General features: G+C 37.3%; 1 protein-coding gene across 2 annotated transcripts in view; it reads left to right on the top strand.

Annotated features, from left to right (window-relative positions):
- LOC113509235 (protein RCC2 homolog) overlaps positions 1 to 12,403 on the top strand; it is a 29,511-nt gene extending 17,108 nt beyond the window's left edge. For both annotated transcript variants that reach the window (XM_052895425.1, XM_052895426.1), the window contains exons 7-12: positions 1,112 to 1,215; positions 2,358 to 2,524; positions 2,612 to 2,792; positions 3,190 to 3,267; positions 3,801 to 3,901; positions 4,645 to 12,403. In XM_052895425.1, the coding sequence (XP_052751385.1) occupies positions 1,112 to 1,215; positions 2,358 to 2,524; positions 2,612 to 2,792; positions 3,190 to 3,267; positions 3,801 to 3,901; positions 4,645 to 4,815 (802 nt within the window). In that variant the 3' untranslated portion in view covers positions 4,816 to 12,403. The remainder of the gene's footprint in view (positions 1 to 1,111; positions 1,216 to 2,357; positions 2,525 to 2,611; positions 2,793 to 3,189; positions 3,268 to 3,800; positions 3,902 to 4,644) is intronic.
- The last annotated feature ends 3,062 nt before the right edge of the window (positions 12,404 to 15,465 follow it).

Genomic DNA, 15,465 nt, shown 5'->3' with positions numbered 1-15,465 from the left:
AATCCCTTTCCCCCAACAATGAATAGTTTGAATCTGTAAATTGTGGTATGTTTCATGCGTAGTCATTTCCTGGCAGAATATTAGAGCAATTGTCATTTTACATAGATGGGGAAGAAAGGTTAAGAGTGGCGACCGCGTATGGGTAAACGCAGTGTAGGACGACCCCCACTAGATAGAGTGACGACCTGAAATACATTGCAGGGAGTCAGTGGATGCGGGTGGCTCAGGACCGTTCTTTATGGCAGTCTATGGTTGAGGCTTATCCACCAGTGGTCCACCAGTGGACGGATAATGGCTGAAACGATAAAAGGAAATGATGATATTTTACATTTATTTATATCCAAATGGGATTTGTATCCGAATCCAGCTGGCGCACTGTGACACTTGGACCAAATTTGATCAAGAAAAGACTCTGTCTAAATGGTACATTTCTAGTCGTTTGTATTAGTCGGGTGCTCTGTAATATCACTTTTCATTTATAGGTCCAAATTCCACTACAGATTGCCTGTGGGTCTACCATGTTACATTGTGTTTCAACCGTGAAGCAGTTGTGTTTGCATGGTTGTGTTTCGGTTTGAAGGGTGGGGATATGGCATGAATTTACTGGGCACAGAGGAATAACACCTGAGTCCTCAGGAATGGCAATGCATGGGGGTATCATGGGCGAAACAGTATACTATATTATGTCCATGGTACTGCTCATGTCTATAGGCGACGGTTACCACTTTACATCAGGTGGGCCGTCAGCTTGTTTGGCATTCTAAGTTGTATAAAAAAAAGAAATTTTGATTGTAGACTGAAATTGGTGCATTATTTCGCTTAAACCATTGTCATATCAGCCTTTAATTAACCACTGCTATATATCACAATATATAATATACTAGTTTTTGCCAGTAGTTGCCACACTTGGCAGGTGGATTGGCAACCGCAGTTAGGTTTTTGGAGTTGTTTTAAGGGAGATGTTGCTGCCTTTCCCTTGCCCTCCTTTAGTCGCCTCTTACGACATCTACGAGAAAGGAAGGCGTGGCCTATTCTATAACGGGATCAGACAGCTAAATCGTGCCAAAAACTATTCGAAGTAATAAAATTAATTCATAATTAATTGTTTCAGCGGCGCGCCGATAGTGAAGGTTGGCTGTGGGGCGGAGTTCTCCATGATCCTGGACTGCAACGGTGCCCTGCACTCTTTCGGACTGCCCGAGTATGGACAGCTAGGTATTGTACATAATTATTGTAATTTTAAACTATGCTATGTCCTTCCCCATCCCATATAGTATGTATGTAGCAAATTTCATTGTGATTGGTTCAACCCTTAAGGTCCTTAAAGGCAACAGACAAACTCACTTACACATTTATGATATTAGTAAAGATTTGTAACATTCTAAGACTTTCAGTCCTGCCTTTTAGGTTTTACATACACTTTGACATAGATTGGATGATGCCCATAACCAAGCTCGGCAACGCTTGGCAAGCGGATTGGCAACCGCAGTTAGACTTTGGTGATGTTTCGAGAGCGACGCTGCTGCCCATACCTCGACTTCTTAGTTCTCTTAATCGCCTCTTACGACATCCACGGTGTCATAAGTGGCCCCCCTCTTAGACAACCACGGTGTTGTAAGAGGCTCCACGACAATCACGGGATAGGGAGGGGTGGCCCATTCTATCCCGGTATCATACAGCGATCTTCGATAATACTCATTCGTAAACATATTGCTCTATTTTTAGGAATAATACACTTTATAAATGTGCAGTTAACTACGGCAGTCGTTTTTGCTGACGCGAGTAAACGCATTGGCTCACGTGTCGTGGCATGCCAACTCATTGAACAGAGCGATACTAGTCGAACGTTACAGACAGGTGTCCACGTCAATCAATTGTGTATTAGAATGTGTGGTTATTAAATTTTTAAATATAAAATGTAAAAGTGTAAAATTCACCAGCACACAGTTTTGTGATTAAAATATTATTATTTATAAAAAAAAAAATATAAATTAAATTTTATTAATATTTATTTATTTTACTAATTAAATTATTTAAGTTCGTTAATACAATGTGATAAGATAAGTGTGATTGCCACATTGCGTGCGGGCGCCTTAGACATATAGCCCTAGATCCTCAGGGTTATAGGTCCGCAGTGAGTATTGTGAAATCTTGTATCGATACTATTATCTTGTCCTATTTTTGTTTGAACGAGCCTTGGTATTTCTATTATCTTACTCGACTAATAAGATTGTAACTAGACGAGGTCTGTACATGGTGTATCTAAATTATATGAGTGGTCTTTATCAAAGCAATAGAAATCGAACTAGTAGTACGCTAGTCGCAAATAAATAACCTTTGCAACTGTCCCCGGCCAGGTCATAATACGGACGGCCGGTACTTCGTGACGTCGACGAAGCTGTCGTTCCACTTCGAGACGGTACCCAAACACGTCGCGCTGTTCTTCGAGAAGTCCAAGGACGGCCACGTGAGCCCCGTCAAGGATGTGGACATCGTGGACTTCTCGTGCGGCAACAACCACACGGTCAGTGACCCGGTGTTGTTTTCGTCTATGTTATTACTTGAATGGAAGGCACTAATGGCCGTCTAACGTGGGTTTCGGTGGGCGCAGGTGGCGATAGACTCGAAGAAGCGCGCGTACAGCTGGGGCTTCGGCGGCTTCGGTCGGCTCGGGCACGCGGAACAGCGGGACGAGAGTGTGCCGCGGCTGATCAAGTTCTTCGACTCGCAGTCACGAGGCGTGCGTTCCGTGCACTGCGGTTCCACCTACAGCCTCGCCGTCAACGAGAATGGTGACTGCCACTCGCTCACTCACACCCGCATGCCCACGTTTACTGCCACGTTTACGTTTAAAGGCGATTGCTTGGGTTGCTGTCCCATTCGTGTTTCAACCGTGAAGCAGTTGTGTTTGCATGGCTGTGTTTCGGTTTGAAGGGTGGGATATGGCGTGTATCAATTAATCAATATCGATTCAATAGTTTAGTTTTGAAATCAAAATAAAATGGTTTTGTCTAAATCGAAATCAATGTGTTTTTAAGAAACACAATGTTAACTATAATATATTAATAAGACATATTTATGAATGTAAATTATTATAGAAATATTATGAAAATATGAGAATCACAATTCAGTAATATATAAATTGAATACTGCTGTATGTACTATTTATGTCCCTTTATTGTCACTCAGGTGCCCTGTTCCTGTTTGGCCAGACAAAGAGAACCGGTGAAGCGAACATGTACCCCAAACCAGTGCAAGATCTTTCTGGTGAGTATTGCATGGTAAATATTTTGTCAGCAGAAGGAGGTTCTCGCATGGATTGGATTTCTATATGTTTGTTACCTCATAACTCTGTCATTTGTAAGCCAATTAGAAAAATTCTTTTTTTAACTGAATATTAAAATTAAAAGTATTTTTAAAAATTCTTTTTTAAAAATATTTTTTTATCTTTCAGTTCATTGCTTAAATTATATTTAATTATTTTAAATTAATATATCAAATTACTTACAGGTTGATGCTATAGAAATTTTACCAAACTTGGTTCACTAGTTAAGTTAAAAGTTAGTGTTAAAAGTTAATGTAATATAGTTAATTGAAATGAAATATTTTTAATAAAAAAATTCTCTGTAATGTGTACTTGTTCAAATTAAAAAGAAAAAATCTAACTTAACTGGCTATGTGAAACGAGTTATTTGTGAACAAGGAAGTCACAAAAAAATTACTGTTGTGTCAAACTAGAATCAGTTTAGACTAGTTGAAGGTGGTGCTGGGGAAATAAATTTGTCATTTGTCTTTTTCAGGCTGGAACATTCGCAGTGTGGGCACGAGTAACACTTCAATAGTGCTGACGGCGGACGACTCCGTGATAGCGTGGGGCGTCTCGCCCACCTACGGAGAACTGGTCAGTACAGGCACATTCTTTGGACTTACCATATCCTCCCAGTGTATTTTGTTGGGATAGTTGTTGCATGATCCTTTTTTTTTTATACAACTTAGAATGGCAAACAAGCTGACGACCCACCTGATGGAAAGTGGTAACCGTCGCCTATAGACATGAGCAGTACCATGGACATAATAGAGTATACTGTTTCGCCCATGATACCCCCCATGCGTTGCTATTCCTGAGAACTCAGATGTTATTCCTCTGTACCCTGTAAATTCACGCCATATCCCACCCTTCAAACCGAAACACAGCCATGCAAACACAACGCAACACGGTTGAAACACGAATGGGACAGAGGTACACAAGCAAACGACTTTTGTACAACGTCTCCCTCTGGTTCTTCTAAATATATTTGGATTTCTAAATATATCTAGTAATTTTTCTTTCACCTAGTATGCTACGTTTTTCACTATCACAGGAGTATATTTTTTCAGATTCGCTTCATTCTTGTTTACTATCTGTATAATAATTTCCTGATTTTGTGATAAATAGTGTGCATACATTATTTTATCCGTTACACCTCCCGAGGGCAAGGCGCGGGGGGGGGGGGGGTATGTTCAGCAGTGGACAGGTAACGGCTGATATGATCTTTATCAACACAATAAGTTTAAACATCTCCGGGATCATATGGGTTAATTAAAATTATGAAACGGTTAATAAATTACATCAAAAGTTTATAACTGCGGTTTTGTTTTTATTAGGGTACCGGTGAGATCGCCAAGTCGACTGCGCGGCCCAAGGAAGTAACTAAAATGGAGGGCATGAACATTACTCAAGTCACTATGGGCTTCTCCCACACGTTACTACTGTGCGACGACTCCACCGAGGAGGTGAAGCAGAAACTGGCCGCTATGCCAGCGTTTGAGCCGTAAACAGGCAGCGGTTGTGCGCCGCCGGACGGTCGTTGCGGTGGCACTGGGCCGAGCCAGCCTGAGGTCGGCCGCCGCGGCCGTCGGCCCGAACTGGCCTGAACGGGAGAAGGTAAGGCTGAACGCTCATTGTAAGACTGTTTCTTCTACAGTGTGTTAAACATTTCGTATACTTACCAGTGTTTGTGTATATTACACTATCAAATATATAAGGTCGTGTGTAAGTGGGTTTGTCCATTTAATAAGTTCATAATATAATTAAAATATCATTTAGATAGGTATATTATAAATGTGTCAGGATGGAGTGTCTGTCTGGCAACGTGTCACCAGAACAGACAACTTTATATTCTCGTCGAGTGAATTTTACCCCCCGAGAGAGACTTTGTATAAAAGCCGCCTGCATGGGCACACCACTATCTTAAAAGGGTTTAATATAGCAGTGAAATTACAGAGTATAGATACATAACATCGTATATATCAGTAATGGCGACGCAGGAGGGGCACCATTGTCATAACAGTTTATTCTGTAATGTCTATGGTACTGTTCGTGCCTATAGACCACAGTTACCACTTACATCAGGTGGGCCGATAGTCTGCCACTCTAAATATCAAACAAAACCATCTCTCATATACTTAATTCATTAATTTGAGCATAAATAGAAAAATATAATTGGGGTCAATAGTTAGGTCAATTTGTTTCTTGCCATTTGACACTTCATCTTGAGATTTTTTTTTTACTAACATAGTATATAATAATTTAGTAATAATCGAGCGACTCCACTATGTTTTTATTGTTGTAAACAACATGTGGTTCTTTGTATTTCATAGTGTAATATACCACCATAACATGCATTTGCAAGTTATGCTTTTTTTTTAGTTATATATTTTTTATTATAATAGATAGGTATTCGATTTCTCAGTCGATTGACAAGAGCGCTTACGCACTATTGGCGATATTAAAAGACACTCTATTTTTATTTGCTTTGACTTTGCTTATTTTTTATAAAATAAGTGTAAAAAAAATTTAGTTAAACGGTTTCATTGTAAAGGGGCACAATAATGATGCGGATAGTGTATTGGAAGCTAAATATTTAGGCAGACACCAGGCGCCAGTCACCACACCACTCGTCTCATAGTCTAGAACATCGATCAAACATGAAATTTCTATCATCTATAGTCAACTGCTCATATCGTAATGGGTATGTGGATGCGTTCTCTCAATAGACAGCTTATGAAAAATGTGATTTCTCTACTCTATCAGCTTTTTCAAGGTCAGTAAAGGCGCAGAAAACCTTCTGATGTTGAACTAAAGTTTTTTTGCTTCCATGCACCTCAAGGAAAAGATTTGATCCGTACATTTGATGTTTTTGAAAGGTTTCAAAATTGTAGTATCTCACAGTAATCTTTCTTCTGTAGTTTTCGAAATCTCTCATTAAATCTTTCCTAATACAGTGAACGCTCTATATAAGCAACTCATTTGAATCAATTTCAATGAAAACATTTCTTATTGGAAAAAGTTACTTATAGGAAAAAAAGGAGTATAAAAATACTTACCATCTGGAAAATATTTTTACTTATTTCTTTTACTAATTAAGCTGAGTAGAATAAATAAAATATAAAGAATGTTGCTTATATAGAGCGTTCACTATACTAATTTCCAATTTATTCTTCTATAAAATTCTCTACATTTACTCTATTTTTGAAATATGGCCACGTGGACGATGTCGCCATTTATTGAATAAGCCATTTCTCGAAACTACTAAAAAGTGATCGGTTCCGACGTTCCTACCTATTATGGTAGGAAAAGCCTCTTGTGCCCTTCACCCTTACACTACACTATAAATCTCCTTACACTATCCCAGAACTTCTCTCTGATCTTGGGTGGCTTGAACAAAAACACGGGTCAAACCAAGATTCAGTCGTATCTAAAGGAGTCTACGACTCTCAAATTTAAATTCTTTAACTGAAGTAGCTAGGAAGGCCGGGGTTGCGTACCATTATGTCCTAACTTTAAAATTCTTTGTGTTTAACAAATAAACAAATAAATTATCTGTGTCGAAGTAAATCCGTCACTATCATTGTGGAACGTCGCAATATGATCATCTGTATATGCACTCGAGTCACGCTGCGCCCCACGTGTAAATATTTCATGTTTGTCCAACTAATGTCCTGAAATATGAGGCGTGTGGTGTGGTGACTGGCGTCTGAGGACTGCCTAATGATTTAGATTTTAGTACATTATCCGCATTAATTAACAATCTATTCTTTTCTTTATTTTGTATTCCTCTAATCTCGTGTTATGTCTGTCTCGTCGCAGTGTGTAAGCGCCCTAATTGTAATGTTAGATTAGCAAATTTGTAATGTTTAATATTATGTTTACGCTATAATATTTCAAATGACACGACCCATGCGGAGGCGACGGTAGAAGTGGGACTATGAACAAATCTTGTATATTTTTATGGTGTCTATATAATTACAGTTCGATAGTTTCAAGTGTAACCGCAACCTTAGAACAATTTCATTGGCTGCAACTCTCTGATGGGTTTTAGCATCCGCATTATGATCAGTGCAGTTCTGTTATTGAGAATCTGTCATACTTTATATTATTTTTAATAGTGTACTCGTGTCAAAGAGTTTTTTCTTGATTAGTAACTGATAATATGCAAAAGAGAATAAATGTTTAAAAATGTATATCTCCTAGAATGCATCTCTCCTGTGTGTACAGTGACCCGACCTGTGTGATCAGACAATGGGGTCTATTTTGAAGCGCCATCCGCTCCAATCTCTAGAAGTAAATTAATAATAGAATTTTGTAACTTGTTTATATTTACCTCTCGGTGATCAGCAACTGTTTTGCTAAAGTACCAAATTAAAACTATAATGAGCAATGGCACGTCAGAATCGACCAAATTATCTACGTCTTGACCATTCCTCTCCGCTTGAATTCGTCATGAGTTGCTCAACTTGCTTCAGTCGATATTTCGCCAGAGCCTACAGCCGCGCAAGCGACTCTGTTCATATTTACAACTGTTTCAATGAATATTCGAGAGTGCTGCTTCTATCCGATCTGCTCTTCTTTTGAATACTACTTAATAAGCATTACACCGCAATAGTACAGTTTGAGTGATATGAGGGCGCGTCCAGATATGAACTAGGCGTGGCTGATATATCTATAGGTATATGGGGTTTCTCTGGACATTGATGGCGGGAAAAGGGCCATCACTCATTTCGTACCAGCCGGATAACTTTGAACATTTCGATTTGGCTCTTTATTTCGATATTATATATTGGATACTGATGTTCAATATATACATATATTAAAATATCGTACCTGATATCCGTCATGGAGCCAATATATACATATTGTTACACAGTATATTAATGTAATCTGTTTCTTAAAAGCAGTATTAGTATTCAATTACAGAGTTTCCAAAGAATATCTTTTTCTCCTACAAACAAATCATATATTACCAAAAACTAAAAAAAAATATTTTTGATAAAAAAACAATCTGTATATATGTACCAATGGCAATACATAGTACAAGGTATGCATATACCTATTATTATGTAATTCTGTTGGTACAGATACAAGCTTTTTTTTCGAGAATTTTTATTTAAATTTAATTTTAATTAATACTAACACCGGTTTTAAAGAATGGTTTACGTTAATGAACACGCTGTATATCGCCCGCGGCTAGTACGATCATTTCGTCGTGTCATAGGTTGTAATGTGCGTGTGACGTCACTATGTTTGAGCGTTCTCATCTCAGGACGCTGCTCGGCGCTCTTAGAGAAGTGGCCGACGAATCGGTCTGTAGACACTGTGGAGGGCAGTGGCGGGGGAGGACCGTCGCTGTGCACGAACAAGGGTCCGTCTAAACACTTTATAGCAGCAGACGTTCAGGTGGCGCTGCAGTAGCAGATGGGTACATTTTAAAGACAGGAAAGCAGAACTTCCGCTTTCTAATGGTGCAATTTTCCAAAAAACAAACCTGAAATAAATAAACAGGGGCATGAAGTATAATTCATGTTATGTCAAATATCACTGCTAAACTAATACATATGAAAGTATTCAACTGTACTAATTTCACGTCATCAAAAACTGCTAAATTAATTTCACACCCCGTTGCTACTCTAGCGCCACTCGGGAGGGATCCGGACCTGTTCGCCCATACGTGATAGTCCCCTTTATATCCCCCCTCTGCAGTGGATACTGCTGCCTTACACAGTGGATACATTTTGTATTGCTGCCTTACACAGGAGTACACCGGCATATTCGCTCGTCACTTGTCTAACAGAGCCGCTGTTTACCATATAGAGCCATCTATCGAGATATTTCGGCTTTAAATGTGAGATGCATCCACTACGTCACAAAAATGAATTTTATTTTAGTATCATTAGTTTATTATTAAGCAGCGAACTCGCACGTTTTTTATTAAACGTAGCCTGTGTCGCTGTTGTTGAGGTCGATTCTGAGGCGATAAAATGAAAACTTCAATATCTTTGTTCTATGGATTAATATAAACTGAATTTCTAGTATATTTAAGTCAAAATTGAGTTAAAATATTTGGTTAAGAGATAGTTCTATAAAGACGTCACCTCGGAATTGATCGCAATGTACTTTATGTACTCGTAGGTTAAATATTTTAAACATCTGTTAAGTAGTTTGTTTGTTTGTAACATTTTGTTGTTCAGTAAATCTTAAATTATAGATAGAATACAGAGTTCTTAAGAATAGAACGAGTATCATGGCGAATTCATCCCATAGTTTCATTTATTACAAATAAACATACAAAATTTAATTGGTTGAGGATTAAGACCGCAATACGAATGCCATCACCTTTCGGTTCTGTCTGTATTTTAGACAGCAACATATTTCTAAATTTATTTGTAAATGACTTTATTTAAAATAAATTTTACCCCAAGCCACTGATAATGTAGCTTTTCACACGAGAAAGAAGTTTTAAAATCGGTTTGAGTTTATCCGTTATAAACAAACAAACAAACAAACATACTCAACATCGAATCTTTAGTTTTTACAACATTAGTTTAGAGAATAGGATAATAAAATAATAAGTGGCGGCGGAGAGCTCGTTCTCTGAACTGTGTTTTTATGAATGAATGAATGCATAAATGTGTGAGAGAATGAATGAATAACTTTAATTCTGAGCCCGGTGCAATGTCACAAAAATTGTATCATTCTGCCTTTGAATGCATATTCGCTACAACTGTGGACGCATGGATGGATTTATACGGTATTTTTGTAATGAATGAATAAGAATGTAATGGCGGAATGATCACATAATTAGAATTAGATAAATTAGAATAATTGATTTGTTTACATCACATGTTATGAATGGAGCGGTTTAGATTAGGAGAGTTCACACTGTCACTCACTAGTGTCCCCACACTCTAGTGAGTGACAGTGTGTCCACACGTCGCAATCGGCTGTCAATTTTCAAAAATAATTTAATTATAATCAAAGTCCTTGATTGTTTTTTTGTTTATTTTTAATTTCACTAGCGGAGCGTTTTTAAACCATCAATCAGATACACTGAAGAATGTTCAATTGTTTTTGAAAATTAACAGATAACTGCGACGTCACCACCCTCTGTCATGGACGCTTCTAAGAGTTTTAGCATTTTAGCCCACCGATTGAATGACCGACGATAGTATAATCATTTCCAATATTTTCGATTGTTTATTTAAATCGTGCTCTGATAGCGAAGCAAAACGTTTTGTTCATGCAATAATATTCCTGTTGATCCATCACTGTTTTCAGTAGCAGGTTTATATGGAACTTGTTTCATGATTGACGTCATTAAATTCGCTAGCAGAGGACTTTTCAATATCAGTCAGAAATATTAAAAGTGGTTATTTTTTTTTTAATTGACAGTAAATTTGGAAAAGCGAAAGCATGAACGGTAGTAATAATAATTTTGTAACACATACATTACAATGTTACGACACGACGAAATGTTCACATGTAGACGCGCCCTAATACCTGCCATTACTATCCGGGATTGCCCCGGTACTATCCCAGGTGTACCTTCACGAGCAACTCTGTTCTCACATCGGCAGGCTGATTACCTATCCAGCGATCACTTAGTGTTAGCTGGAAATTGCTCAATAATTGCTAACAATATAAATTTTACTATTATGTATTGGTTTATTAATTTGTGTAACGGTTATATGTTCATTTTATATTCTTTTTCCTTTATATTAATTCCCGTCACTGTGTACTTTTGTTGTAATTGATCGTCTATATGGGGCCTATTTTATTTTGAATGTTTGTTTCGCCTATTGATCGCTCGCCAGTAATAGTGCATCTGTCTATTGGAAGACGTCCAATCTTTGACAATTGACCATCGTTGGCGTGATTGTGGATTACTAATTGATAGGTGATCAGCCTGCGGAATTCTATGATGCAAGTATTTAATGTAACTACTATATGTGTGTTGTATTTAAAAGTCGATGTATAAAGGGCGCTGGCGGTGGAGAAATGGCCACGCGCTCCGCGACCCACCTCCGTTCGATGTCTAGTATACGAATTTAGATTAACATTTCTACATAGACTAATATTAATTAATTTGTGATTATAAGAGTTTCATGTTATGTCTAAGGAATATCATGTACTTACTTACTTAGAATACGTTTAGTTTAGACAGAGACTGAATATTTTACTATCGTAATGTTTGCATGTAACTTGTTTCTGTTTCCATCTACCATTATCCGCTGTGACTACTAAGCATTGACGATAAGACTGGTTCAGAAGCGGTGTCTCTCGAAATCCATCTTTAAAATTAATATATCAATCAAAGTCCGGTTCTGAGGTCCAATATGAGCTAAACTTGTAATAGACTTAAGCCAAAATTATTATAAGTCTAATTCATGATGATCCATGAACCAATGACTTCGGGAAACTATCAGATCAAAATATTAGGTTAAGAAATGGGTTTAGAGAAACGACGCATAAGAGTCGACCGCATTGATGTGAAATATTATTCGCAGCTCAAATTAGATTTTTCACTTGGTTTACATTAGAGCCATCTGTTGTGAAATTTAGGCGTGAATGCTTCATTGTCACGTATAGGCTCCAGCGTTCTACGTCAGTAAAATGTACAGTCTCTGGCTTAGATAAGGAGCATTTTGTGTAATTCGTTTACATTCCCACATTGAATCGTAGCTGAGACTGATTTTTTCTAATAAAGGAACAGACAATAGCCTTGTGAATTGATGTAACCTCAAAATTATCAATGAACACTGTAAAATACACGTAACTAGTTGTAAGTCTCAGAGGGGAAACTCTCACCGCTCGAGACGGTGGGCTCGACTCTAAAGCACCATGCTCTGAACCTGGCGTTAACATTCCACTTTGATATCACATCGAAATTCTTATTCAAAGGAACAATATAAACTAAATTTGTCCTAAAACTATCTAATTATAATATGATGCCAAGAGAGAGGTTTAGAGGAATGGCCCTTCGGATTTGAGCCCAATGAAGAACTGAACTGGTACAAATATGATGTTAACGACTCCTTGCCAACGATATTATTTTGGTGATTTGATAAATAAACTGATTTTCACTTATTGGTCTTATTAATTTCTTTCACCTAGCGGTGGAGCGGCTTAACATACTGCTGCATCTTCCTATAGTTGCAGGTTCGATCTAGTAAACAGACAAGCATTTGGATTCATATGTAACAATGAAATGTTTCCTCATTATAGTAATTGGTATAGATTTGTCCGTTCTTTTTTAATGGATGAAAATGGAATGGATGAGGATGAAGCAGGTCAGCTGGCCTATCGTGATAAATTCACCAGGAATTAAGTACGATGGTTTCGAGGAGGGACCGGTTGGAGATCGACTTGAGGGGATATATAGTCAATAATGGAGCGGTTCCACCCCATTACTAGCAATCCCTTTCCCCGTATTATCAAATCAGTTATTTAGTATCCATCGTACAAACTTTTAGAGCATGATATGTGATGGTGGATAAGAATGGATTTCTTTAATGGGAGAGAATGGAATGGTGACCCCGTCTGCGCTATTAATAAACACTGGTGGAACACAAGTGAGAGGTGATAGATGAGGATGAGAACGGGTTAGTATGCGAATTGTGGCGAATTCTACAAGAATTAACCACGATGGTGAGGGATGGGGGGGGGGAGTACAGGGGATTAGTAAAGTCTAGCTTGGTTGATGGATGGTTTTCAAGAGGAACCACGCGGAGATTCAGGCGGGGCCTGCGCTGCAGGTAGCACGTAGCTAGCTGGTGTGGCAGCAGTGAGAGATGAGAGGAGAAGATTAAAAGTTACAATCCCTTTTCCTTATCATCATCGTCATCATCATGATATCAGCTGTTAATTGTCCACTGCTGTAAGCCTCTTGGGTGTGTTTTGTCAGTAGTTGCCACGCTTGGCAGGTGAGTCGGCAACCGCAGTTAGGCTTTGAATTTGTTTCAAGAGGGACCCTGCTGTCCATTTATTGACCACTAAGTTACCTTAGTCGCCTCTTATTACAACCACGGGAAAGGAAGGGGTGGCCTATTATATGCGGAACGACACGGCTACTTTTGTCAGTTAACGCATTGTGAAAGCGCTTGAGACTAGTACAGTAGTTGATTGGTAAGGATGCCCGAATAAAGTCTTTTTCTTAATAGGTGAGAATGGAATGGTATACGCTAGTGCGGTATCGATGAGAGATGATAGGTGTGGATGAAAGCAGGTCCTTTGACCCATTGTGACAAATTCATCAATCACGATGGTTTCTGGAGGGGAACCGCAGGGAGGTCGACCTTTCAGGATAAATTGGCTAGTATTGGGACTGGTAGACACAATTACTAACAATCCCTTTCCCCTCGGTAATAATAAAGTGAGGTCAATTGGAATTCGTCGCGATGGTTTGCAGAGGGGATCATATAAAGGTCGACCTGACAGGGTGTACATTTAGCAATAGAGCCGTTATACTGCATTACTGCCAATCCTCCCCTCACCCCTTTTTTGGAGCTATGTAGATGGCACCGAGTGGTGTTTCTATCAAAGCGCCTGCTGAAAATTATACAGCATAATAACTTATAATTTTTACAATACCTTACGAATAGACAACAGTAAACGCTTATATTATATAGATAGATTGAATTGTTTAATTGTCATTTTTATGTTTCTGGTGCTATAAAGAGTTAAACAGATAAATTGAGTCTCGAGACTCAAAACGGGTCAACTTTTTGCCAGATATTTGTCAAATTAACCTACTCGTTTTTTATTATCAATCTATATACTTACACTCATAATATATCTATATTTAATTATTTAATAAATAAAATTAGTTTTTCGCACTAAAAAGGAGCAAAAGTTATACGACAAAAAATAGAACTAGTAATTAATAAAAATGACCACCATTTTATATGTTATGTCACCGATTGCTTTCAAAACCAATATCTGAGTACACACCGTGTACACCCCAAATATAAATCAGCAGTCATAATTAATCAAAATGGCTGTCATTTTTGTTTATAAAACTATCTATTTGGATAAGAATTATCAAAACGGCTTTAAGGATTTTCAACCTTGAATTAAAAATTTTACTAATTTTAAAGCAAAATGAAAGAATTTTGAAGTTTGTCTTTCTTATTCTTTATCTACACATTATTCTTAATAAATAAATAAATAATATAATTAAATACGTAAATAAAGCTAAATATTGTAAAGGATTGTTTAGTCCTAATATTTTGAATTACGACTTTCATCTATTTACTTTAATCTAAGTAATAATTTTTAATCTGGTAACCCTGACACGTACACAATTATATGAAAAAGTATAGGAACATTGAATGTACTCATAAAAAAAATATATGAAAAAGTCGTTCCGCTTTTTCGAAGCATTTGTATGGAGACTATCTGTATAACTTAACAGTAAACGTTATTGCATCATTAGATGGAACCTAACCGCAGCAGACGAGGAATTCTAGATTGATGGAGAACATCGAAGCAACAGACACCTTTCTTGGCTCAGGACTTTTGATCAAACCCTTCTCACCTGAAGAATGGTTGTGATAAAAAATCCGAATGACGAATCAATCTTGTTGCGTTCACCGATAAAATAAGATCTTATTTACTATCGTACGATAATTAGTTCACGATATACAAATTCGCAGCGCAGACGGCGTCGAAATCTTCAGTATTAATACCTTAGACTATGAAGTATTATTTAAAATTATATTTAAAAGAAAAAAAAAATAATCTGTATGTTAGAGCGAGAGAGATAATAGGACAGTAATTTACATAATATATACTCTAAGCTGTTTTGGCGGGAGTATGTACAAAATAATTTCTGATTATTTTTATGTATTAATAAATGTGGAATTAGTTTTAAGTGAATATAGTTAGTTAGAATTAAATGTAATATAATTAAATGTCTTTACCTAAATATAATCTCACCCATAGGAAAAAAACACTTATACAATTTTATGTTTTACGTGTAAAATACGTGTATGTGTTTAATGCTTGAAACATTTCATTCATTTAAATACAGTATTTTGAATCATAACAAATATAATGTTTATGAAACGACAGAGAAAATTATTACTTGTAAACTAATCAATAATCTGAAGGCTCAAGTATTTAAATTAAAATAATAACATACGTGAATA

Source organism: Galleria mellonella, unplaced genomic scaffold (genome assembly GCF_026898425.1).
Source record: "Galleria mellonella isolate WM207_F2 unplaced genomic scaffold, CSIRO_AGI_GalMel_v1 utg28, whole genome shotgun sequence".
NCBI classification, from domain to species: Eukaryota; Metazoa; Arthropoda; class Insecta; order Lepidoptera; family Pyralidae; genus Galleria; species Galleria mellonella.
The sequence above is the reverse complement of the archived record's forward strand: the minus strand, read 5'-3'. Positions and strand labels throughout refer to the sequence as shown.